Source organism: Bubalus bubalis, chromosome 4 (genome assembly GCF_019923935.1).
Source record: "Bubalus bubalis isolate 160015118507 breed Murrah chromosome 4, NDDB_SH_1, whole genome shotgun sequence".
Classification (NCBI taxonomy): domain Eukaryota; kingdom Metazoa; phylum Chordata; class Mammalia; order Artiodactyla; family Bovidae; genus Bubalus; species Bubalus bubalis.
Window position 1 is genome coordinate 10,524,921 of NC_059160.1, and position 25,057 is coordinate 10,549,977.

Below are 25,057 nucleotides of genomic sequence, written 5' to 3' on the forward strand. Positions count from 1 at the left end.
AAGAATTGATGCTTTTGAACTGTGGTGTTGGAGAAGACTCTTGAGAGTCCCTTGGACTGCAAGGAGATCCAACCACTCCATTCTAAAGGAGATCAGCCCTGGGTGTTCTTTGGAAGGACTGATGCTAAAGCTGAAAGTCCAGCACTTTGGCCACCTCATGCGAAGAGTTGACTCATTGGAAAAGACCCTGATGCTGGGAGGGATTGGGGGCAGGAGGAGAAGGGGATGACAGAGGATGAGATGGCTGGATGGCATCACTGACTCGATGGACATGAGCTTGAGTGAACTCCGGGAGTTGGTGATTGGACAGGGAGGCCTGGCATGCTGCGATTCATGGGGTCGCAAAGAGTCGGACACGACTGAACTGAACTGAACTGAAGGTATCATTCTGAAATATAGATTCATGGGCTTTGGAGTTTACCGGCTGAAGCAGAATCAACATTTGAGTAAGACAGAGGGGACGTCTGTGATATAAATTCATTGAAAACCACATGGAAGGAAATGTGTCAATAAAGTGAGCAGATTCTATCCTGGAGCTGGGATTATGGGTGATTATTTTCTTTCTTTTTTTTTTAACAGACATTTTAGGTGGTATATTTGCAATATAACTTTTTAATTCATTCATTAATTTTTTTGTGGGGGAGCTGTTGTGCTGGGTCTTCATTGCTGCACAGGCTTTTCTCTAGCTGTGGCGAGCAGGGGCTACTCCCAAGTTGCAGTGCGTGGGTTTCTCATCGTCATGGCTTCTCTTGTTGTGGAGCACTGGCTCTAGGGAGCGGGGGCTTCCGTAGTTGTGGCACATGGGCTCCAGAGCACAGGCTCAATAGTTGTGGTGCACGGGCTTAGGGGCTCTGGGACATACGGGGTCGTCCCATCTCAGGGATCGAACCTGTGTCTCCCGCGTTGGCAGGTAGATTCTTTACCACTGAGCCACCAGGGAAGCCCTGTTTTTGTTTCTTTCTAAACTAATTAATTATTTATTTAATTTTTTGACTGTGCTAGACCTTCTCTGCTGCACCGGCTTTTCTCCAGTTGCAGCGAGCAGGGGCTCTTCTCCAGTTGCTGTGCTCTGGCTTTTCATTGTAGTGGCTTCTCTTGCTGTGGAACACAGGCTCTAGGTGCATGGGCCTCAGTATATGTGGCACGAGGGCTCAGTAGTTGCGGTTCCTGGGTTTTAGAGCACAGGCTTAACAGTTGTGGCCCACGGGCTTAGTTGCTCAGTAGCCTGTGGGATCTTCCTGGATCAGGGACCGAACCTGCATCTCCTGCTTTGGCAGCCGGATTCTTTACCGCTGATCCACCAAGGAAGCCCCCTGCTTTTCTTTTTATTTAATAGCGCCCATTGCATATGGCAAGCATGTCAATTATATAAGTAGTAGAAATAAAGAGCAAAGCACTGAAATTCCATTACCCACCACACACCCCCAGCCCCTCTACTCCCTTCTTTACTTAGTTTGTTGTAGATATTTCTAGATGTTTTCTTTAAATCCACCATGGATTGCTTTTAAAACTTAGATGTACGAAAAAAAATTTTTACCCGCCCCCCCCAAAACCTTACTTGTACAATCAGAAAAAGCATGGGGTGAGGAGAGAAAACAAAAGATTCTCAAAGTGAATCTGGACATCATAGAAGCATAGAGGTTTTTACAAAGCAAGTCTCTCTGTTTGAGGATGAGAAAGTGGGGCTCAGGGTTGTTGGGTGGCCTGCCACGCTCACACGGTTTGTGCCAGCTCCTGGCGCCCAATGCAGCGTTGCTTCCAGGGTCACATCCCCTAGGGCTCAGGGAGGAGGCGGGAGGCTGAGCTGGAGAGACGTCAGGAGGATGCTCTGGGCTGGGCAGGCTGGGCTGGGGCGATGAGCCTTCTGCTTGTTTGTTCTGGGTACCAGGAGGTGCGGGTGGAGAGACACCCTGGCAGGATGGACCAAAGTCCCCATTTATGGCCTGGGGGGAGTTAATGTGTAATATTCCAGGATATAAGCTGGACTGCAAGGTGAGACCCTGAGCCCAGACCTCCAGGAGCAACCCAGAGCTGCTGTCCGGAGCTGCTACCATGTCGGTGAGAACGCCGGCTCCAAATCTTTACCTGAGTGGGGGTGGGGTGGATGCTGGAGAAAAAGCATCGCTGCCCCTCCAGCTTTGGTTGCCTTATCTGTGTAGGGAGGAAGTTGGACAGACCACCTCCACTGTCCTTTAGCATCAAGGCTCTCTGTTCCCCCCACCACCATTCTGAGTCTGTCTCTTTCCCCCTCCAGCCTGGTTTTCTCATTGGTAATTTATTTGTTTATTTTTTGCCTATCTCTTTCGGCTTACAGGATCTTATTTCCCCAACCAGGGATCAAACCTGGGCTCACTGCAGTGGAAGCACTGGAGTCCTAACCTCTGGACAGCCAGGGAATTTCCTCTCAATAACATTAATCGCGGCAACAAGGATAACCACTAACACCTCCTGAGCTTTAAAAGATGACGAAATTGAGACTAGAAGGTTGACTTGCCCTAGAGCAAAATCTGTAAATTGCAGGGTGTCAAGTGGATCTTCTTCAAGGTCTCTCCCCGATTCTCTGATTCCAAACTCTGCTCTGCTGTAGTCCGCTGTGTGGCCTTGGAGAAATCACTACTCCTCTCTGAGCCTGTCTCCTGTATTTGGGGAACTGGGTTACAGACGGCATCTTCTGAGGCTGGTGCATTGCTTTCCTGTGGCTGCCGTAACAAATTTAGTCTCTCACAGTTTTGGAGGCTTGAGGTCTGAAATCCAGGTGTTGGTGGGAACTTGCTCTCTCCGAAGGCTCTAGGGGAGGGTTCTTTCTTGCCTTTTCCAGCTTCTATTTGTTGCCGGCAATCTGTGGTATTCCTGGGCTTGCAGCTGTCTCCCTCCAACCCCTGCCTCTGTCTTCACACAGCTTCTCTGCGTGTCTGGGTTTCTGGGTCCAAATTTCCTCTTCTTCTAAGGATGTCAGTCATATGGAGTTTGAGGTCCACACTAAACCACTACGACCTCATCTCAACTTGGTCCTATTTCCAAATAGGTCCCATTCACAGGCTCCAGGGGGACATAGTTTTCTGGGAGAGTCAGCACAGGTGGGATGTGGGCGTGGATGTGACTAGAGGGTCCAGCGTGCACGGCATGGTGCCCTCCCCACCCTCTGCCTCTCAGGGAGGACCTTTGTGCCCGACTTCTCCTTCCCCTGATCTCCTCACCCTCCCCTTTCTTTCCTCCTTCTTAAGAGACTTCCTAGTCCAAATCTCTTACACTAAAGAGAGGGGAGGGGGATGTCCCTGGTGGACCAGGGGTGAAGACTCTGCTCTGCCAATGCAGGGGGCACATGTTCAAACCCTGGTCGGGGGACTAAGATCCTACACGCCATGAGGTGAGGCCAAAATATTAAAAGAAAAAAAGATGGGGGAACCAAGGTCCATAAGGGGCACCGTTGGGCCCTAGTCACTTGCTTAGTCACCTGACCACTGACACCTGCCTCCACCCAGCTTTGCATCCCCGTCTCTCTCTGTGCTGCAGACCTTACGGAGGGGGGACAGGTTACTAGGCCTGCCCCCTCCCACGGGGATCCCTGTTTGCCCAGATGGATCCCCAAGCCCGGCCTTCCTCTCGGCCCTGCCCTGCAGCAGCTCTAGGGGCCGAGATTTTTCTGTCTGAGCCAGGCAGCCTCCAGGAGCCATGGGGGCGGCGAGGGTGCTTCTCCCCACCTCAGTCTCACTCTGACCATCCCAGGGAGGAGACCGGAGACTCCTCATGATGCCTGGTGGGGACTGTGCGTGCTGCAGGGCCCACACCGTGAAGGGCTGCTTGTTGGCAGGTCACCCATGCTCCTCTGGGAGGGACGGGATAACCTCTCCTAGGGGACTGCTCTCTGTCCTTCTAAGAGAGGCTGAAGGAGGATTTTAATCCATTTTGGCTGGTGATCCACATGTTACATTAAGCACCCATCTGAGGGGTTAGGCCTCTGAGCACCACTTTCTCAGAGGCACTGAAATGCCCCCTACCCTGGGGACATCTGGGCTTCCCTGGTGGCTCAGATGGTAAAGAATCCACCTGTCATGCATGAGACCTGGGTGCGATCCCTGGGTTGGGAAGATCCCCTGGAGGAGGAAATGGCAACCCACTCCAGTATCCTTGCCTGGAGAATCCCATGGACAGAGGAGCCTGGTGGGCTACAGTCCATGGGGTCGCAAAGAGTCAGACAGGAGTGAGTGACTAACACACAGGGGACATCTGGAGGCATTTTTGGTTGTCACTACTTGGGCGGAGGGTGCTACTGGCATCCGGTGGTTAGAGACCCGGCCTGAGGCTCTACCTCCTACACACACATGACAACCCCACAGCAGAGAATGATTCAGTTGGAAAGTCCAGGGCGCTGAGCCTGGAAAACCCTGCTCTGAAGCATCATAGGGTCCAACGTGCCGTGATGCTCCACCCTCCTTGGCTTGGCATGGCCTCTTTCATGCCTTCCTTTTATTTACTTTATTTTTGGCCATGGCCTGTGGCAGGCAGAATCTTAGTTCCCCAACCAGGAATGGACACTGTGCCCCTGCATGGACACACAGAGTCTTAACTACTGGACCACCAAGGATGTCCCCAGGCCTCCTTTTAAAATGTACTGACTCCAGGAGAGGGCTTCTCTGGTGGCTCAGTCAGTAAAGAATCCACCTGTAATGCAGGAGATACAAGAGACCCGGGTTTGATCACTGGGTCAGGAAGATCCCCTGGAGAAGGAAATGGCAACCCACTCCAGTATTCTTGCCTGGAGAATCCCATGGACAGAGGAGCCTGGCAGACTACAGTCCATGGGGTCACCAGAGTCAGACACGACTGAGCGACTGAACCACCACCACCAAGAAAACTGGGCAGCCCTACACCCGTGTAGGAACCCGAGGACTGTCTTCCCCCTTGGTGGAAAGGAGGCAGCTGCCAGCAGGGGAGTCCTAATCTACCCCCCACGGACACTGCCCTTGACTTTCAGCGAAGCACTCCAGTCCCGGAAGTTGTTTCAAGGCTTCCCAAGTGAGCTCCCTCCAGAAAAAAAAAAAGACATCAGTGAACAGAAATCCTATAATTTAAATGTGTTCCCCCATTAAGTGTTCTAAGTCTTTTGTGGCTGCTGAATCCTGTCTGGCCCAGCCTCACACCCTCCAATCATGGATAACTGGACATTTTCTCAGGCTTGGATCATGAGGTTTGAAAACCCAGCTTCGAGAACCTCCCTTCTAACTAGAGTATAGAAATTCACGCGCTGCCCAGGTCCTGTGGGAAAATAGGAAGCCGGAGGATCCCACAGTAGCAAGTAAGCCTAATGACCACAGCCCCTCGATTTGCTTTTAGTCTGTGCCAAGTCCTATTTGAGGGGCTTCACAAACGGGAGGTCTCATCCTCCAAACCAGGGTGAAGAAGGTGCTGTTAACCTCAGGGCATCCGACAGCATCTGTCACAAGGGTGCTTGGGAACTGGGTTTGAATGAATAAATCAGATCAGCCCATTTTACCGATGAGGAGTGTGGGGTTTACAGAGGGACTTTGATGGACATGTTCAGACATGTGACTGATGGAGTTTTACAGATTCTCTGTTTGGGATGGGCCTAGACTTGCCTGTCATACAGTTATTTTCTTTTAAAAAAATAAAAAAAGATTTGTCTACAATGTGTCTTAATGGCGGTACATGGGAATCTTTCTTAGTTTCAGCACGTGGGATCTTTTAGCTGGGGCTTTCGAACTCTTAGTTGCAGCATGTGGGATCTAGTTCCCTGGCCAGGGATAGAACCTGGGCCCCCTGCATTGGGAATGTGGAGTCTTAGCCACTGGACCACTAGGGAAGTCCTAATACAGTCATTTTCTATCCGTAAAATGACTCCCAAGTTTGTGCAAGAAATAAACGTACCCTTGTTCATGGGATTTTGCCGAGGGCATTGTGCCTCATCACTTGAACACATTTAGGAACAGTGAGGTTGGCAGGGGTCACTCTACCCATTTTATAGATGGGCAAACTGAGGTTCCCTTAGCTGGGCCCTATGTCTCCAGATCCAGCTATTCTTCAGGCTGGGGTGGATGAGAGTGAAGCAAAATGGGCAAGAGAGGGCTCCAGGAATCTTTGATCTGAGCTCTCTGGCTTTTTCCCTTCCTGGCTCCAAGGCCTCACATGGGGAGAAGGAGAGGGGGGCCTGGGGCCTGGTTGGGATGGGAGGATGCTGGCGAGTGGGCTTTACCAGTAGAAGAGTGTGATTGATTTGTGTGGGATGTTTCTCTGTTGGCGCAGGGGAAATTTGAGATTGTGAACATGGACATGAAGATGGGGTCAAGCCTGAAGATCAAGGGCAAGATCGCTGATGGTGCTAACGGGTGAGCCCAGGGGAGGGCAGGTGGGGCAGGACGGGGAGGGGGCCGGCCACAGAGCTGGCATTGGCTGGGAAGGTGGGGCAGGCAAGGCAGCCTTGTGAGATGTTGGGACAGTGAGAGTGACCGCTGGCCAGGGGGCCGTTTGTACATTCTGCTCCTCTCACACCCCTCCCTCACCCTTGCTGGCTCCATTTGGGCTGCTTTCACATCTGAGGCCAGGTTAGGGGACCTGCAGAATTCACATTGGATGCCATGTGCTCAATTCCTTGGCCCCAACAGACACGGAAGGGGCAAGTGAGAAATCCCTGAGGTCTTTGCCCAGGCCTCCGCGAGTCAGATGCCTCTACTGAAAGCCCCAACCCCCGGGGACACTACCCTCTTGATACTGCTGAAGGACCAGGGACTGGCCTTTCACATGCATTAAACCAGGGATAGCTCAGTTGGTAAAGAATCCACCTGCGATGCAGGAGACCAGGGTTCAATCCCTGGGTCGGGAAGACCCCCTGGAGAAGGAAATGGCAACCCACTCCAGTATTCTTGACCAGGGAGCCTAGCCGTACAGTCCATGATGTCACAAAAGTCAGACTTAGCGACTACAACCAGCACCAAACCAGGGGCACCAACCAGGGGGCGCCTAGTGGTCTCGTTTGCATCCTCTCCACTGGAATCCAAGACGTTTCTCACCTCAGGGGCTACAGGTCAGCGTTAGGCTGTCCTGTGTGCAGGACAAGGGTCAGCATTTCTTGAGACTGATCTCAATCAGTTTTTGATTGGGGACAGGCAGGCAGAAGCATCCAGTAGGAGCCAAGAGAAAAATCACCTCTTTCTCCTACTTGGGTCCCTCAAGGTTGCAGAAATGTGGGATACCTCTGGCCTGAGTCCTCCCAATGGAGACACCCCGTGACTCAGAATGTCCCACTCTCAGGAACCGTGAAGGTCTAACCAAGGCCTCTGTTGATCTTTCTAAAAGATCACACAACCCCTGATGGCATACTTCTAATGACAGGGAGCTCACCACCTTAGGCATACAACAAATAGTTAAGAATGGCAGTTTTTCCCAAGGATAGACACCTTCATTTCCTGAAATGTCACTATTAGTTAACTTGTCAGGAGCCTTAGTCTGTGCTCTAAATGGAATGTGATACTCCAGTGCCAAGTCCGATCAAATTGTCACCTCCCTTGTTTTAAGGCACAAACCTCAATTAACACAACCTTTGGTGATTCTACCAATTTTATGGTCAAGACGCTGCCACCCAAGCTGTTATACCCAGGGCTGGCCCCTTATTCTCACTTCTTACTCCTTCTCTGGCAGCTTTGTGATTAATTTGGGCCAGGGGACAGATAAACTGAACCTGCATTTCAACCCACGCTTTGCTGAATCCACCATCGTCTGCAACTCACGAGATGGCAACAGCTGGGGGGCGGAGCAACGGGACAATCACTTGTGCTTCAGCCCAGGGTCAGAAGTCAAGGTGAGGTCAAAGGGGAAAGGGGCCTGAAAACACATCTCAAGGGGGTAGCACAGATGGTGGGGGCACCCTGGCCTAGACATGTGCTGGGACTGTTTGAGCCACCAGTCATGGCCCAAGCCCATTTCCAGGGTGCCTCCTGCCTCCCTGATGCCCTCCCTCCCACTGCAGCTCATCGTGACCTTCGAGAACAATGAATTCAAGGTGAAGCTGCCAGATGGCCACCAGTTGACCTTTCCCAACAGGCTGGGCCACAGCCACCTGAGCTACCTGGGTGTGCAGAACTTCCTCGTCTCCTCCTTCAAGCTAGAGTGAGGTAGCACCTCACCAGAGAGCAAGACCCATCCCTGCAAGCAGACTCCTGACCCAGAGCTGTCCTTTCATGTGGGATCAGTGACCCTTGCGATGCACCTACTGTTCCTAATCCTCTGCCCTCATCCCCTGGGGCTCAGAACCAACAAAAGAATCCACCTTTATAGTCTTTCCAACCGTGGTGTTTTCCACTATCTTTATGCTGCTAGCGTCCTCATGATACAGACAAGGAAACTGAGGCTGCCCAGTGGGGGATGAGCTCCAAACACCTCTGAGCCACTGGTCCTGCCTGCGAGTCCCCTTTTTCACCAGGACAAGTGCCAAGTTGCTCTGTGGGATTACAGTTCCAGGCACCTGGGCCAGGGGCTGTTCCCGGAACTGCAGATAAGGGCTCCCACCTGGGCTTCTTATCTCAGGGCTATTCATTCCAGTCTGGTTACTCATTACACCCTGCCTTGGTCCCTCCCCCCACTGGGGGCCCTGGTTGGGTGGTGGGGGGAGTCCTTGGCTTTCCAAACCCAGTGCTGAATGTACTCGAGCAGGTGGCGCGGACACGGTCATCCCAGGTCCTCAAGCATCTCACTGGACACCTTTTATCAAAAAAAGCCTTTTTAATCAGGACCCAGAGGCAGGTCTGGGGTGCACGGGAAGGTGGGACCCTCCTCCCTCCCAGTGAGGAGGACACACCTGACGTTTCTGAGGCTTCTGGGACATGGGGCCGGCGGTGGGAATGTTGGGGAGGCAGCCATGGGGGCTCTCAGAAAGGCAGGAGGGACCCTGCTGGGGGCAACTCCAGGATGAGCTGGGGCCGAGGGTCTCTTCGGGAGAGGAGACAAAGGCTCTATGTGGTAGGCTCCCCACCCCCACCCAGCAAGGGCATTTTTCCCAACACAAAGGCTGCACTGTGAGGCTGGGCCCTCCAGCGGGTTGGGGGCCTGGGGTGGAGGGTGGGCCCAGGGAATGGCTACTGGGTCCGGAGGTCCGGAGTGGCAGTGGAGGGAGGTGAGGTGGCCGAGCAGGGCCCAGGGGAACACCTGGGTCCCAGAACAAGCTTGGTCTCCCCTGGCCTCCTTCCCATGTCTGTCCAGCAGAGGTGTGCCCAGGTCTGGGGACAACTTGGGTTCTCCCATCTGTCGTTGGCAAGACCCAGCCACCAGGGGCTGGGGCTGCATCTGGGTTCCTTGCAGGCGGTGCCTGGAGGCTGACCGGGGTTCTCAGCCTGTGCCCAGCCGATCACACCTTCACCTCGTCGTCCTCTTCAGCATCAGCAAACTCGAAGGTGTTGGCCTGCACTGTGCTGGGCACGGGGGTCCTGCTGCCTGCCTGGGATGCCCCCCACTCTTCATCCAGGCTCCCCCAGGAGGCCCGAGCCTGGGACAGCGCCCCCAAACCCTCGGCCCGAGCATCCACCTCAGTGTAGTGGCGGCGGCTTTGGCTGCCACCCGAGACAGCGCCCCAGTGCCTGCCAGGGCCCTCGTCAGCAGGCGCACGGGGGCCCTCTCCCACCGTGCTGGCCCTCGCCTCGGCCACTGGGCCCAACCTGGTGGTTACCCCATTGGGGCAGCATCCACGAGGTGACGGGCTTGAGGCAGGGGCCGGGGGGTTTGCAACAGAGGCTGAGGGACTTGCAGCAGGAGCCGGGGCTGGGGTCTCAGCTGCAGAGCCTTCTGAGAGGCTCATGGCCCCCAGGAGCTCAGTGAGGAGAGAGGGCCCAAGGTCGAGGTCCAGGCGGAAGGACAGGAGGGAGTCAGAGCGGCGGAGCTCAGGCTCAGCGGGGAAGGAGCTATCACGGTCTCGGTCACGAGGCTTTTCTGGGCGAGGCAGGCGGGAGATGGTGCAGAACCCGGAGTCCAGGCCTAGAAGAGAAATAGGGACGAGGGTCAGAGCTGGGGGCCCTAACCAGGAATTGGGGAAGGCAGAGCCAGGACCAACACCTGCTTGCGATGTGGCCTTTAGCAAGCCACCCCCAATCTGACTGCAGCTTCCTCCATCTTTCCAATACAGTGAACCCCACAGTCTCTTGAGTAATCTTCCTGTCAACCCTGGAAATTGACATAATCCTCATTCCCATTTTGCAGATGAAGAAAGTGAGGCTCAGTTTGGGACGAGGGGAAAGGCTCGCCCAGGGCCATAAAGTCTGATGGGCTGGAGCTGAGCCTGGAGCTCAAACCTCCTGACTCTCAGGCCCAACACTGAATTTGAATGACCCCTGGTCCCCTGCTGTGAACCCAAGCACATGTACTGGTTTGTGGACACAGGATAGAACCAGCAGCCGGTGTGACGACATAGAAATCAAGACCCAAAGGACAGGCAAATGCCCTCTAAATGCCCTCTGTCTCAGACCCTGGCTCCAGGACTACCAGGCCTGAGACATAGCGGTGGGACCGTGGACCAGTCCTCAGTGGGATTCTGAGCATCACCCCTGGACAGGGAGCACCACAGGAAGCCTCTGGTGGTGGGCAAAGCTGCAGGGCAGGGAATGGTCACCAGGTGGCAGCAGGGGCCCCAGTTCTCAAGTGAGCTGTCCAGGAGGCGCCCAGGTGACACCCACCCCACTCCACGCTGGCAGGAAGGGCCTCTGGCTTCTGAGGGGTTTTCCAAATCTGTCAAGTTACAGGAATCTCTGTTCAAATAACAACAGAGCAACAGCTCCCGTGTCCTGAGCACCTACTGTGTGCGAGATTCTAGGCCACAATCAAATATGTGTTATCATTTCACTGAATCTTAGCAGTGATCCTAAGTGCCCATTATATAGGCCAGGACTTGACTTCACAGAGGTCAGTGTGCTCACTGAGAATCAGGCAGAACCAGGATTTGAATCCAGGGCCCTGGCTCTCCACCTCTCTCCACTGTATTGTTCTGACACAAGGGAGCTGCTTCCATTGAAGCAGGCAAGGGATAGGGGAAGGAGGGTGGTGGGCTGGCTTAGCTGAGGGCCCAGAGAAGGGGAGGCAGCTTAGGGGCAGGCAGAACTCAACCCCCACCTCCTCACCTCTCAACCTCAGTGTTTTGGGGAGTGAACTGGTTCCCGCCCTGTGACCCACCCTTGCCATTCACGATCTCAGGTTTGGGTCTGACTTCCATGGAGACCAAACTACTGTGGGGAAGAGCTCACTTGGAGGGTTGGCTGAACCTTCAAACCCGCTGCACCTCAGCCCCTGAAAAATGGGCAGACAGCGCAGGCCCTCACCGTAAGCAGAGTGGCCATCCGTGGAGCTGGCAGGGCTGCGGTCAAAGCTGAGCTTGCCCACCACGAGGCTGTCGTAGGCCGCCTGGTTGAGCTGAGGCAGGGAGATGGCGTTCTTGATGATGGGGGAGATGGCCGGTGGAGCAGGTGAGGGTGCGGGCGGAGAAGCCATCCTCCGGGGCGGGGCCCCCACCCTCCGCACCAGCTGCAGCTTCTTGGCCAGGAAGCCCCGGGGCGAGCGGTGGGTGCTCCCTGAGCCGCCACCATGGTTGCTGAGGAAGGACGTGTCACCGAAGACGTCCCCGCCGCGGCCCACATGCATGGTGTGGCGGAAATCCCCAAGCGGGGGGCTGATCATGTCCGCGGTCAGCCGCTTCTTCCCCTGCGAGCTGGACACCCAGCCCACGGGTGAGAGCTTGCCCAGGTTCATGGCCGGGGCTCCTCCGGCCCCCTGGGGGCCCGGCATCGGCTCTGGCTGTTCACAGCTGCTGGTCCATGCTCACCGGGGCCTGGGGAGAGCGCTAGGCTAGGTGAAGGGTCCACTTCTCAGCTCCCTCCTTCTTGGTAGGAGTGGGTGGACGGAGGCTGCCCCTCTGTGCTAAGGTGCTGCCCCCACATGCTGAGGCTGTGGGGGGTCCATGGCTTGTCTGCCCCGAGGCCTGGCTCCCAGTCCCGTGGAAGGAGCTGCAGATGTTCTGGCCAAGGACGTAGATGGCACCAAACGTGCCTCAGACGTAGACAGTCCTTCTCCTGCCCAGGAGTGGAGACCTAAGAGAAAGAAGGTAGTGGAGGGCCTGGGGGCATCTTGGTCCAAATAATAACAGCTAAAGAGAATAAATGAGGATCATGGAGAAAATGCTGAACAGACCCGCAGAGGAGGCCACGTGGCATGATTCCTCATCCAGGAAATTTAAGAGAAGGTGAAACAGTCCCATGACAGAAGAGCCTGGCGGGCTACAGTCCATGGGGTCGGGCAGGGCTTAGCAACCAACAGCAACAAAGCAAAACAACAGTGATAGAAATCGGAATTGTGATTGCCTTTGAACAGATATAGACTGGGAGGGGGCACAAAAAATTCACGGAGCTATGCTCTTCTTCAACTGTATACTGGTTAAAACCTATGAATGGTCATTATATGGTCCCCATTGATGAAGCACCTACTGAGTGCCAATGGCTTATGTTCATCATTCATTTAACCTCGAGGGAGGCACTATAGGATTCAGAGGAGACACAGAAGCCCAAAGAAATGAAGGGATTTGCCTGAGGCTACACAGTTGGCAATGGTGAAGCAGAGCCTCCAACCCCAGACCCCTTGAGCCCCAAGCTACACTGCCTCCTGCTGGCGGGTGGAGTTAAGTCACCTTCCTTCTTGGTGGGTTTAACTGTCTTCCCCTCACAGAGGCTAGGAGGTGACGGCCAAAGGCTTTATGAACTGCTGTGTAACCAGCAGAACCCTTCGCTTTCTGAATACTTCCTGGAAAAAGGATCCTGTGGTCAAAAGTGGTTTTTCCAGCTGCTTATTACATGTCTGAGCACATTCAAGGCTCTGAGAAGGCCCGCAGGAAGAACATTATATTTTTTTCAAACTGATGTCAAGGCCTTGTTACCAGGGAACAAGTTTTGGAAAAAGCTCAGCTGGTGCCAAAAGCTGTTCTTTGTCTACTCCCTTCTGTCCTGATCTCTTCCTCACCCTCCTCCCCCATCCCAATCTTCTCTAAGCTTCCCTTGGTTTGACATTACCCCTTCTAGTACCCTAGGAGTATACACTGGAGGACACCTATGAACCTATGCTCCCATATTTGGTTTTCCTGTGGCCCGGAGAGGCCAAGCTTCTTCAAGGTCACGTCAAGAGAATGAGTAGAGGTGTCATTTCAGAGCCTCTGACTCACGTGGCTTTTAGTGGCCCGTGGAGCCCTGTCTTGTCTCTCCAGATCGCAACACACTCTAAGGGTGGGGCCTGGATTTTCCTGCCTCCCTCCCTCCAGCGCTCAGCTTGGGCTCTGCACACGGCCAAGTGCCCAATCAGTACCAGGAATTCTCTGTGATACCTTCATGCCAAAGGCTCACCCTTGCCACCGTCCGAGTGAGGGCAGGTAGAGGATTTAGTGGCCTCACAGTGTGACCTTGGGCAAGTCATTTACCTGCCCAGACCTGGGACCTGAGCTGATAAAAGTTGATAATGATTCTTAACACCTAGATCTGAGCGTCAACTTTAAAAAAAAATTGCTGCCACCTCCAAGCATAAAAATCTCAATACTGCCCTTCAAATGTTATTTGAAATTCAAAATAGGTTAAATAACAAGATAAAAACAAAGGAGGCAAGAAGACAAAGCTTGCTTTGTTTTCTGACTGCATTCTCTTTCCTTCCCACCATGGGATCCTCCCCCAACCCTGACTCCTCCCCCCCGGCGGGGGGTGGGGGGCGGTATCTGAATCATTCCTTTCCCTGGCACCCCCGGCACCAAGATGTCCTCGTGGAATGTTTGCTGAAGTAATGAAGTGCTCTGCAGTTGGCCAACCACTGCATGATGTCATCTGATTCTCCAACAGCCCCGAAGCTGGAGGGTTAGCCCATTTTACAGGAAGAGCCAAGGCTTGGAGAGAAGGAACTTGGCCAGGGTCATGTGGCAGGTACCTCGCATGGGCCATTTCCTTGCTCTGCTGAGGATTGAATCTGGGGACAGAGGGGAGGGAACTTGGCGGGGGGGGGGGGGGGGGCGGGCGGAGTGTCATTCTGAAATGTCACGAGGAGAGGTCACTATGTCCATCATGTGGCCACACCTACTTCTCCCCAGCCTCTCCTTTCTCAGCAAAAGGGGTCCTGGTCCCCACCCCACCACTGTGGCCACTTTGACTTGAGACACCAGCTTCTGCCCGAGTCTTGTGATAAGCCCATGTCTCAAATGCCTCTGGGCACCTCCAGAGGCTCTCCACCCTGCCCACTGTTGTAGGGACACCCGTGGCACTTTGCAGCCAAGGACAGGACACTGCTACTGGAGACCTGTTTTCCCATGTGCAAAACAAGGCTGGTCCTCTCCCAGGAGAGTTTTAAGAGTGGAAAGCGCTCTAATTAAACCCTTGGATCCTGAAGCAGGGCTGGGTTCAAAGCCAACATTCTTACACTAATAATGTCTCTCATTCTGGAGAGACAGAAGGAGAGGCTTCAACTTTGATGTAGCCTATTTGGCCCTTGAAGCTGATCATCAGGTATCGCTGGTGATTAGGTGTGCCCCATCTGGCCCCGGAGTAAGCAGGGCTCTGGCTGTCCAGGTATGTGGCCTCTCTTTGCTCACCAACCCAGGAATACTACCTGCTAATGCTCACAAACACCCATTTTACAGATGGAAAAAACAAGACATGGAAAGGAAACTGACTTGTCCTAGGTTGGAGAGCAAAAAGAGGCATAGCCAGGAATCTCCCCAGTATTCTACTGTTGTTAGTTGCTCAGCCTTGTCTGGTTCTTTGTGGCCCCATGGACTGTAGCCCACCAGACTCCTCGGTCCATGGGATTTTCCAGGGAAGAAAAATGGAGTAAGTTGTCATTTCCTCCTCCAGGGGCTCTTGCCACCCTAGGGATCAAACCTGCATCTCCTGGGTCTCCTGCATTGCAGGTGCATTCTTTACCTGTTGAGCCATTGGGGAAGTCAGGAGTCTACCAACCTCAACAGTAAATGCCAGGAGAGTGGGTGAAGGCTCCAGGAGTGCTGAGCAGATGCCCAGCCGCTGATCACAGAAGGGCAGGCCAGGGAGGCAGGAGACGCAGCCCTGCAGATTCAGTTTACCCTACAGATAGTCAGGCCTGGGTACTTGGTAGGAGCTTACTCAATAGCAGTGGTGACCACAAGGACAAGGTTTGGGGCCGGAAGTAGGGACCTCGCGGTTAGGAGAGGCCAACAGGGGCCGCTGTGGAAGTGCATGTGGTTGGAGGAGGCCAAGGGCTGTCTGATGGCTGTGGGGGAGGGGGCAGAGGCAAGGGTGAGACGCGGGTGGGGGTGGCGGCACCCTAGGGCTCACCTGGGAGTCACCCGCAGGCCCCTAGGGGGCACCACCTCTCATCCTGGAAGCCACTCCCTGCTCACAGCACCCCGCCCGCAAGTGTCCAGCTGGGTAGTAACACCATCCTTACCGCTGGACGGAGGGACCCTGTCTCCGTTAGGGCTGTTCTAGCCTCCCCGAATAAGGGTTTAACTTTCTGGGGGCTGCCTTTTCATGCTCCTCAAAGTCCAGCCATTTCAAGAGGCAGAAACGGAGCCGAGAAAAAGGATAGCACGTTGTCCACAGTGGCAGCGGAGACCCTGTTCTCAGGCCGTCAAGGGGGACAGTAGGAAGGAGCACCACGGACCCCAAGTTAGAGCCGAATCAGCCTTTGACGCCGAGGCTGATTGGCCTAAGGGCAGCGTCTCCCCAAAGTCCTCGGCTCCATACCCTGCGCCGCGTTTTGCGCAGCTGCGGCCTCCGCGGGCCAGCCCTTTGGCCACCTGAGCCTCAGTTTCCCGATCCAGAAAAGGGGCTTCAAACTTCGTGAGTCTCAGATGGCTTGGCGAGAACAGAACAGTCTCGAGGGCAGTGGGGATGGGAAGTCCCGGAAAGATTTTGGCCAGAAAACATTCCCTCTGGGAGGAATGAGGTTAGAGTGTTGGAGGGTCGTCGCTCCGCGGGGAAGAGGGCAGCTGGCTGCCTTGGCCCGAGGGGAACCGGACGGGATGACCTCACCCGCCGCTCGGGCCTGGAATGCGGCGGTTGGGGAGGGGGCAGGGTGCCTGGACCATCTCCCCGGCGGTCCCCCCTACTTCCCGCTCTCCCCGCCAGCCTCGCCAAGGGGCCCGACATTCCGACACATGCCCCACTCCCCGTTCCTTCCCTTCTTTTCCCAGGGCAGGAAGGAGCGTAGACGGCCTTCTGCTCGCCCCCTCCTCCAGCAACCCGCTTTACCTTCCAATTCTCTGCCGCCCTCTACTCGCCGGGACCAGCGCGAAACCACCCGAAAACTTGGAGCGTCCCCGTGCCGCTCCCGCGGCCGGCGCTCCCGGCCTGTCCCTTGGCACCCGGGGCGATCTTTGGCAGGCTGGCCCCCTCCCCCGCCCCGGTCCCAAGAACCTAGGTGGTGCCAAGACCTTTCGGCGCCGCGATCCCCCTGCCCGCGTCCACGCCCACCTTGGGCTCGACGACCAGCGGGCCAGCTCGCGGTTACCTTCTCTCCGCGCGCCCCGGGAGCCTGGGGTGAAGGGCGGACGCGGCGGCGGCGGCAGCGCGTCCCCGCGCGCAGCCCTGGCGAGTGGCTGGGCCGGTCTGCGCCGCCCTGGCCGCGGGCTCCGCGGGCTGGCTCCGGGGGCGGGGGCGGGGTGTGGGCGCGCTCCCTCCTCCCGCCTCTCTGCTCCAGGCCCCGGGCGGGGCGGGGCCCCCAGTCCCGGGCACCGATCGGGCCGCCCCGAGCGGCGACTGCGAAAGCTGGAGGGGGCGCCAGGTCAGGCTCTTGTAGGCTGCCCTGGGCAGGGGGAACCGGGAACGTGCGGGTTGCCCGGGCGAGGTGACTCGGGTCCCCAGCTCCCAAACCCTCTCCCACCGTCTCCTCGCAGGGCCTTGGGGTGACTGACCTGACAACTTCGCTTGCTGGGCTCTCCAGCCGCTCCCTGTGGGAGTCTGGGGAACCTGGAAGCCAGATCTGCGAGGCCCTGCATTCCCGACTCCTGCTTAAACCTTAAGTTCTACAAGCTGGGATACCCACTCCCTTTCTCCTAACCTCCCTTTCCTTTTTGCTCCAGTACAGCTTCCCCACCCCCACCCCCACCCCGTGGTTACCAGAACGCAGACATGAGCCACACTGGGGCCAGGCCACTGGTAGAGTGGTGAGGTGTTGTGGTCAAGGCTGTGGACACTGGAACCCAACAGCCTGGTTTCCTATCCTGTGCTGGTCTCTGCTTATCCTTTCCGTGCCTTGGTTTTCCCATCTGTAAAATGGGATAATAACAGCAGGCATAAGATGTTATGTGGCTAAGTGTTCTCTGCTGTGTCAGCACCTAGCAGACTTGCTGAACAATTAATTACATGAGGTCACATCTCGGATGGGTGGGTTCCCGAAGCTTCATTGAGCACTCCTCAACTCCACCCATGAGGGTCAGGGAATCAGCCAGGCACAGGACTCTGTGCTGTCCTCAAGGAGGGGAGATGGATCTCTCTCTGATCCCCAGCTTATGCTGATTCAACGTTCCCTAAAAGTTGGACACAACTTAGAGACTAGACAAGAGGAACAATATTCCTCTTGGACTGTGAGCCTCCTGAGGACAAGCGGGAAGATCTGGGGGCTGTCCTTGCACACAGCCCCATAACATAGTCCGCAAGAGAGGGGCGGGGCTCAGCAAGGTGTCCTGGAAGAGGTGATACCTGAGTTAAGCTGTAAAGGACACACAGGCAGAGGGAAGGGCGGTGGGAATGTGCACACACCTGGCAAGAGACAGAACAAGCAAAGGCTTAGAACTAAGGATCCGCTTGCAGGAGGCAGGTGTGGCTGGAGGAGGAGGGGCCGTATTTACACACACATGGAAAGAGGAGGTTTTTTGGCTGCATCTCCTTCATGTGCGTGCTCAGTCGCTTCAGTTGTGTCTGACTCTTTGCGACCCCATGACTGTAGTCCACCAGGCTCCTCTGTCCATGGGATTCTCCAGGCAAGAATACCGGAGTGGGTTGCCACTTCCTCCTCCAGGGATCTTTCCAACCCTGGGATGGAGTCTCCTATGCCTCCTGCCTTGGTGAAAGTGAAGTGAAAGTGAAAGTCACTCAGTCGTGTCTGACTCTTTGCAACCCCATGGACTATACAGTCCATGGAATTCTCCAGGCCATAATACTGGGGATTGAACCCAGATCTCCCACATTACAGTCAAATTCTTTACCAGCTGAGCCACAAGGGAAGCCCTCTACCTTGGTAGGTAGATTCTTTTCCACTAGTGCCACTTGGGCTCCCAGAATGCACATGCTAGCCACCAAGGGAGGAGGTTATTTCCCCAGCAGGACAGATGGGGAAACTGAGGTTTAGAGAATTCCCTTGCTGAGGTAACAGCAGGACTGAGAGTTGGATATGACTTAGCAACTAAACAACATCAGAACAACAACCAGGCCCTGCTGCCCCTCACCTGCTCATCACTGAATCCATATGAGATCCCTGTAGGGACAATACTGCCATCGTGTCCACTTTGCAGAGAAGCAAAATGACTTTCCCAAAGCCTCCAGCTGTGGCAAGTTGTCCATATGTCCTGGTTTGCCCAGGAGGGTCCCACATGATGCCCAATATCCCAGGATAATTATTAATAAGACTTCCTTTCACTCTCAAAGATGACCTGGTTGGACAATAAATTATACATCACTCTAGTCAGAAGATTGTCCAGAGCATCTGGCAAAGGAAGCAGTTTGGTGTGATGTCAGAGGCCCTCAATGAATTAAAAAAACTAAGATCATGGCATCAGGTCCCATCACTTCATGGCAAATAGAAGGGACAAAGTGGAAGCAGTGACAGATTTTGTTTTCCTGGACTCCGAAATCACTGCTTATGGTGACTGCAGCCTTGAAATTAAAAGACACTTGCTCCTTGGAAGAAAAGCTATGACAAACCTAGACAGCGTATTAAAAAGCAGAGACATCATTTCACCGACAAAGGTCTGTATAGTCAAAGGTTTGGCTTTTCCAGTCGTTATGTATGGATATGAGAGTTGGACCATAAAGAAGGTTGAACGCCGAAAAATGGACACTTTTGAACTGTGGTGCTGGAGAAGACTCTTGAGAGTCCCTTGGACTGCAAGGAGATCAAGCCAGTCAATCCTAAAGGAAACTGACCCTGAATATTCATTGGAAGTACTGATGCTGAAGCTGAACCTCCAGTACTTTGACCACCTGATGTGAAGAGCCGACTCATTAGAAAAGCCCCTGATGCTGGGGAAGACTGAGGGCAAAAGGAGAAGAGGGCGGCAGAGGACGAGATGGTTAGATAGCGTCACCAACTCAATGCACATGAATTTGAGCAAACTGGGAGACAGTGAAAGACAGGGAAGCCTGGCGTGCTGCAGTCCATGGGGTCACAAAGAGTTGGACACGACTTAGCGAACTTCCTACTCTGTGCCAGTCACTTTGTCTCTGCTAGCTCATTGTAAGGCACTCTGTGAGTCAGAAATTCTGCACCTCATTTTACAGATAGGTAAACTGAGGCCAGAGGCACTCTCCCGTCTTTCTAAGCCTCCCTCCAGATAGAAGTACTTCTCTATGTAGGCTGCATTCCTGTTCCTGGCTCCACTCCTGATTGAAGGATCCAACTCAGTTTTTTTTTCTGGAAATGGGAGAAAGGGAGGAGTCTGGGCATCCTCGTGAAAGATGCAGGGATGGACAGTCCCCATTTCCCATGGTTTTCTCCTCTCCCAATTTCCTGTGGTCCCCTTCTTTACCTTGTCAAGGGACTGTGCCCAGGAATGCAGGGGTTAACCCTGGCAGAGCTATAATCACCGTGCAGAATGCAGAACAAATGCCTCTCAGCTGGCGACTGGGAGCTGCTAGGTGGGACTGGCTGCCTGGAGTTCAGGAGGCCCCCCTCCTCCCCTGTCCTGAGGAACCAGGCCCCTTGGACTGTAATCACAGAGCTCAGCTGCTCCCTCAGTTCACCCTGCAGGCTGGGTGGGCCGAGGCACGGGGCTTATGGGAAGGAGGCGGTCTCTGGGCAGGGAGTCCTCTCTGGCGCTCAAGTGGAGGGGGCAGGGCACAGCTAAGGGTCGCCTCCCCTTTGGGGACCCAGGAATGCCAGTGGCTGCCCACCAGGCTCCAGTGAGGTTTGGCGGGGGAGCCTTGAGCTGAGGGAGTTGGCCACATCTTTCAGCCTGCATCCCAGCCGCTCCCTAGAGGGTGCATCCTTTCCATCCCGAAGTCTGGCTTGGCTTTTGGTCAGCTTATGCACATGCTCATTGACCAATTCAATTGGTCTTCTCAGTCTTCTTTTTTTTTTTTTGGAGATGCCATGCAGTATGTGGGATCTTAGTTCTGCAACCAGATAGGGTTCTAACCCACACCCCCCTGCAGTGGAAGCTCAGAGCCTTAACCACTGGACTGCCAGGGAATTACCAGTGAGGACTGCCTTTTGAGTGTCCACTCATCTATCCACCACCCACACTCCTATCCATCCATCTACTTATCCTTCTACCCATCTGTTTAACCACCAATTTACCCATCCATCTGTTAACCTACCACTCACACCCATCCAGTCACCTAACTACTTACTAATCTTCAGTTGACCCACTGCCTACATACACCCTTACTCATTATCTATCTACCCCCACCGATCCACCCATCTACCCCCTCGCCCCGCCTCCCACCCCTATCCATTTACCCACCCATATATCTTCCCCCACCTTTCCATCCAGCATCCTTGTTCTACTGCCAACAACCCCCGCCATCTACCCCTTGCTTGTCCCTCCATGGTCTCATGCACTCGTTTGCCTGTCCATCCTATGATAACCTTATATCAACTCACACCTGGCCTCTGCTGACCAGCGTGAGTTTCTGAGCATGTCCTTATTTTTCTCACAGGCACACACCTCCCTCACCTTCATCAATGGGTCACCCTTAGGCAAAACATCCTTGAAAACTGCTTTGCAATATCATCTCCCCATGGCCAGCATAAGAAGCAGGTCCTCGTCACCCCAACTGGTCTGCACCATCACGAGGGCAGGTACACCCCTCCTTGGACCTCTCCAGGAACACTCTCTATGAGCTGGACTCCTGGCAGGGGCTCAGACAGACCTGGGCATTGCAGGGAAGTGGGCGGCATTGCGTTCTCCAAGTGATCTGTGCTGTGGGTTAATTCCCCAGCCTGGGGAGACTGGCAGTGGGGCCAAGGGTGCCATCCCCATGTTTCTCAGTTCTAGCATCCAGCATGCATTTCCAAATCAGACCAACCCAAGTTCAAATCCTGGCTTTGCCTCTCACTAGCACAGGGGTCCCCAACCTCTGGGATCTAATGCCTGATAATCTGAGGTGGAGCTGATATAATAATAATAGAAATAAAGTGCACAATAAATATAATGCACTTGAATCTTTCTGAAACCACTCCCCACCCCAATTCCATGGAAAAATTGTCTTCCATGAAACTGGTCCCTGTTGCCAAAAGGTTGGGGACCGCTGACCTAGCAGAGTGACCTTGGATGAGCCACTTCCTTACCTGGGCTTCATTTGTGATGAGCTGTCAAGTTCACGACCTGACTTGTAGCTGATGGTCAAGGAAGGGTAGCTATAGTTATTACTATTGTTAGAATTTTCTTTCCCCAGGAGACAGTTTCACTTAACACACATTAAGTGCCTGCTGTGGGCCAGGCCACATGCACTCCTTGTTCTCAGCAATCTGTCTGGTCTGGTGGGAAAGATCAAGGCCAGGAATTGGTGGGGGCTGAAGGGCCAAAACAGTAGTAGAAGGGGCCAGGCAGGCAGAGGACTGATTGAGGAGGTCCAGGGAAACTTCCTAGAGGAGGTGGCATTTGATCTGGACCTTGTGTTTTGGGGTAAGAGTGCCCACAGGTGAGCTTGGGAGAGAGTTGGTCTCATGAAGGGAGCAGATGAGCTGGGGATGGTCTGCTGTGGAGGATGGGAGAGAGGCCTTGAACACTGCGCTTGGCTCTCTGCGGTGTGGGCTGGGCTGGGCCTCTGCCCTTTCCCCAGCAGTGGCTGCCCTCAGGTGTCACAGACCCTGGGGTGTCTTGGGATCCTTCCTGGGCTTTCTCATTAGCAGAGGTCTGCAGCAAGCTGGCCCCATGTTTTTTTTTTTCTCCCTGGCTGACCTTGAGGATAGGAATGTGCTCTGAGGGAAGCCAGGGGACGGAGACTCTCCTGGAAGGAAGCTTAAGCCCTTCCGTTCTAGTTCCTTCCTCCTACTCAGACCCCCAAGAGTCAACACTTGGTGGGAAGTTTCGGGGCCTCAGTAGGCTTCTGAGGACACTGAAGCCCAGAGACTTGCCAGGGCTGCACAGCGAGTCAGCAATGGAACTGGAGTCCCCGGCCACCACAGACCCCATGGCTGCCTTCAGCGTGAGGGAGCATCTGCTGAGTTCCTACTGTGTGCCCGCTCCCAGCCTAATAGGATGAAGCAGACAGGGTCACAGAGAGCAAGGCTCAGACAGAGCACACACTTGGCAGGGCTCCAGGAAGGCTGCCTGGAGGAGGTGGGACGCGGCTCTATGCAGATGTGTGAAGCTGTGCAAACCAGAATGTGTGAGAGGCGGGGTGGGTACACCGAGTGTGTGTGTCTGGCATGGGTGTGTGTGCTATGAGGGTGTCAACTGGGGTGATGACTGAGTTGCTGGGGCGCCAGGGACCGGCCTGGGGGCTGGGTGATGACAGATGAGTCCCTGGCTGTCCCTGCTGGGTTGCTTCTTGAGGTGATGCCTGGGTGGCAGTGGCTTCTTGGGAGCAGTAGGGTCAGGATGGGAGTTAATCCCAAGGGTATTTTAGAGGGCGGGACTGTGAGGCCTACAGGGAGAGCATGGCTCCCAGAGGCAGGCAGCTGTCAGGGCCGGAAACGCCTCTGGAATTCCAGGCTCTGGAAAAAGCACTGGCCGCATGGAAGAGTTTTCTCAGCCGGAGCCTTCCAGGCCAACTCAGCTCTGGTTCCTTATTCACTGCTCCACAGGGAAATGGGGGAGGGGAAGCCCCTTCCCCCAACAGGCTCCCTTTCTCCTGGAGATCAGGACAAGAAGTTGGAGGAGGGGGGGGAACTAAGGAAGGATGTGGGGTCAGTTCCTCCAGCCCCACCCCTGAGGAAGACAGTCAGATGGATGGATGGAGGGGGGCGTGGGCATCTGAGGTGCCTGGAGCTGCAGGGGGTGGCGAGGGATAGCAGAGGGGCCCAGGCCGGGTGCCCCTGTCATCTCAGGGGTGATGGGGTGGCTTCTTCAAAGCTGGACCAGGTGGCTGGAGACCTGGATGGAAGGGCAGTGTTGGGGTGGGGGTGGGGTCCTCCAGGAGACCTTTGTTCTCAACATGAGGAGGGGTGGGTATGGAGAAAGGAGAGGCGGGTGGGGAGACAGGAAAAGTGTTTGAGGAGCAGAAACAATGGCCTATTCTCTGCTGCCCCGCCTGGCCTGAGAGATAGGCCGGTGGGCTGGAGGCCAGCCCTGCCTTGTCCTGACCATCTCCAGCATGGCCTCCTCCAGCCCAGCCCCGCCCTTGGGGCTGCACATGGTCCTGCCTGGGTGGGGCAGGGGGCTCCTTCCTCACCCCCACAACTACGGACTCATTCCTGGATCCATGGGTCCATCTATTTTCTTCTAACAGAAGCCGGCCCACTTTGGTGGATGCGGGGCTTGTACAAACATGATCTTTGTGTGATAGATGCAGAAATGGAGGAGGAAAGCCCTTCCCACTGGCCTGTGGCCCCTGCCTGTTGTCTGTAGAGCTGGAGTCGAACCCGGTACCTTGGGCACTGAATCCTGGGTTCATCCCATGATCCCCTTCCCACAGTGCTTCTTAGCTCCTGGTTTCCTCCTCTCTTTCCTGCACGGATGATAAGAGAAGGATGATCAGAAGGGAGAGGAGGGCTTCCCGAAGGTGGCTCAGTGGTAAAGAATCTGCTTGCCAATGCAGGAGACATGAGTTCGACCTGGGAAGATCCCACATGCCACGGAGCAACTAAGCGCTTGTGCTACAGCTATTGAGCTTGTGCTCTAGAGCCCGGGAACCGTAACTATTGAGCTCATGTGCTGCAACAACTGAAGCCCGCAGGCCCTAGAGCCTGGGCTCCAAAAACGAAGCCACCACAGTGAGAAGCCGGTGCACCACAGCTAGAGAGTAGGCCCTGCTGGCTGCAACGAGGGCAAAGCCTGCACAGCAACGAAGAACCAGCACAGCCAAAAATAAATAAAATTATTAAAAAAAATACAGAATTGAAGGGAGTGGTAATGAAGCCCCCTGCTTAGTGCCAGATGCGAGCTTGAACTCGGCTTGGTGCTTTACTGGCATTGGCCTTAATCCTCACAACACCATTATACAGATAAAGAAACTGATGCCAACAATGTAACGTTACCTCTTCAACCTCTCATGGCTCGGAAGTAGCCCCACTGGATATGAGCCTCAGTCTGTGGCGTCCATAGTTCCCTGCTGCCCATGAAGGGGGGCTGTCCTCCCAGTGTGAGGACCTGGGGAGGAACCCTGCATGTCGCACGCACATCCTCCTGGCACTGGGTTGTTCAGAAGCCTCCCTGACTGATGGATGTTGCCTCCACTTATATCTCTTTGGTGACTGGGAGGTCCCTCCTGAAGTGAAGCAGAAATCAGCTCCCCATAAGCTCTGCACACTGCTCGTCCCTCACCTCCTGGGGCTGCACCCAGATGCCCCCGAAGTTCCCCTTTCCAAATGTCTGCCGGGAATCAGGAGACCTGGCTCCAACCAGTCCCAGCTGTGGATCTTCGGTACGTTCTTTGGCCTCGCTGTGCCTCAGTGTTCTCACCTGTAACATGGGAATAATAACCCCTGAGATCAAAGAAGATGGCTGGGAAAGAAGCTCTACAAACAGGTTGGGGGTGTGTCATAATGATTGCAGATGTTTAGGCTGTTCGTATTGTTCTGGGATGTTTCATGACCTGAACTGTCATGTCATAGCAAGCACTCTTTAACTCCTCAGCACCTGGCAATAGGGCACAGCCATTGCCTCTGGACTGAGGACTTTGCACCCCAGCTTGCAGAGGGGGATGCAATGGCTTGTATAGTTTTATGTGCAGAGTGAGTGAGT

At 54.6% G+C, this 25,057-nt stretch overlaps 2 protein-coding genes across 5 annotated transcripts; one reads left to right on the top strand and one right to left on the bottom strand.

Moving 5' to 3' along the window:
- The first annotated feature begins 1,885 nt into the window (after positions 1-1,885).
- Positions 1,886-8,125, top strand: LGALS2 (galectin 2). 2 transcript variants are annotated; one of them, XM_006071390.4, is made up of 5 exons: positions 1,886-2,058; positions 5,175-5,296; positions 6,262-6,344; positions 7,654-7,813; positions 7,982-8,125. In XM_006071390.4, exons 3-5 carry the CDS (start codon positions 6,283-6,285, stop codon positions 8,123-8,125), a joined length of 366 nt encoding a protein of 121 aa, XP_006071452.1. In that variant the 5' UTR covers positions 1,886-2,058; positions 5,175-5,296; positions 6,262-6,282. The 2 variants fall into 2 exon arrangements, with proteins under 2 accessions (XP_006071452.1, XP_006071451.1); XM_006071389.4 differs by lacking the exon at positions 5,175-5,296 and having other exon boundaries at positions 1,887-2,058.
- Positions 8,126-8,713: 588 nt separating this feature from the next.
- CDC42EP1 (CDC42 effector protein 1) lies at positions 8,714-16,649 on the bottom strand. Of its 3 annotated transcripts, none has more exons than XM_006071392.4 (3): positions 16,501-16,649; positions 11,313-12,077; positions 8,714-9,978 (listed from the first exon to the last, which is right to left on the bottom strand). In XM_006071392.4, the coding sequence occupies exons 2-3, from the start codon at positions 11,773-11,775 to the stop codon at positions 9,356-9,358; spliced, it is 1,086 nt and encodes a 361-aa protein (XP_006071454.3). In that variant the 5' UTR covers positions 11,776-12,077; positions 16,501-16,649; the 3' UTR covers positions 8,714-9,355. The 3 variants fall into 3 exon arrangements, with proteins under 3 accessions (XP_006071454.3, XP_006071455.3, XP_006071456.3); XM_006071393.4 differs by having other exon boundaries at positions 16,464-16,618; XM_006071394.4 differs by lacking the exon at positions 16,501-16,649 and adding an exon at positions 16,242-16,452.
- Positions 16,650-25,057: the final 8,408 nt, after the last annotated feature.

Coding starts and splice junctions, on each gene's coding strand:
- LGALS2 (XM_006071389.4), top strand. Junction 6,345..7,653: donor ATCGCTGATGGTGCTAACGG/GTGAGCCCAGGG, acceptor CTTCTCTGGCAG/CTTTGTGATTAATTTGGGCC. Junction 7,814..7,981: donor GCCCAGGGTCAGAAGTCAAG/GTGAGGTCAAAG, acceptor CTCCCACTGCAG/CTCATCGTGACCTTCGAGAA.
- CDC42EP1 (XM_006071392.4), bottom strand. CDS start 11,775: ATGCCGGGCCCCCAGGGGGCCGGAGGAGCCCCGGCCATGAACCTGGGC. Junction 9,979..11,312: donor GGATGGCCACTCTGCTTACG/GTGAGGGCCTGC, acceptor TTTCTCTTCTAG/GCCTGGACTCCGGGTTCTGC.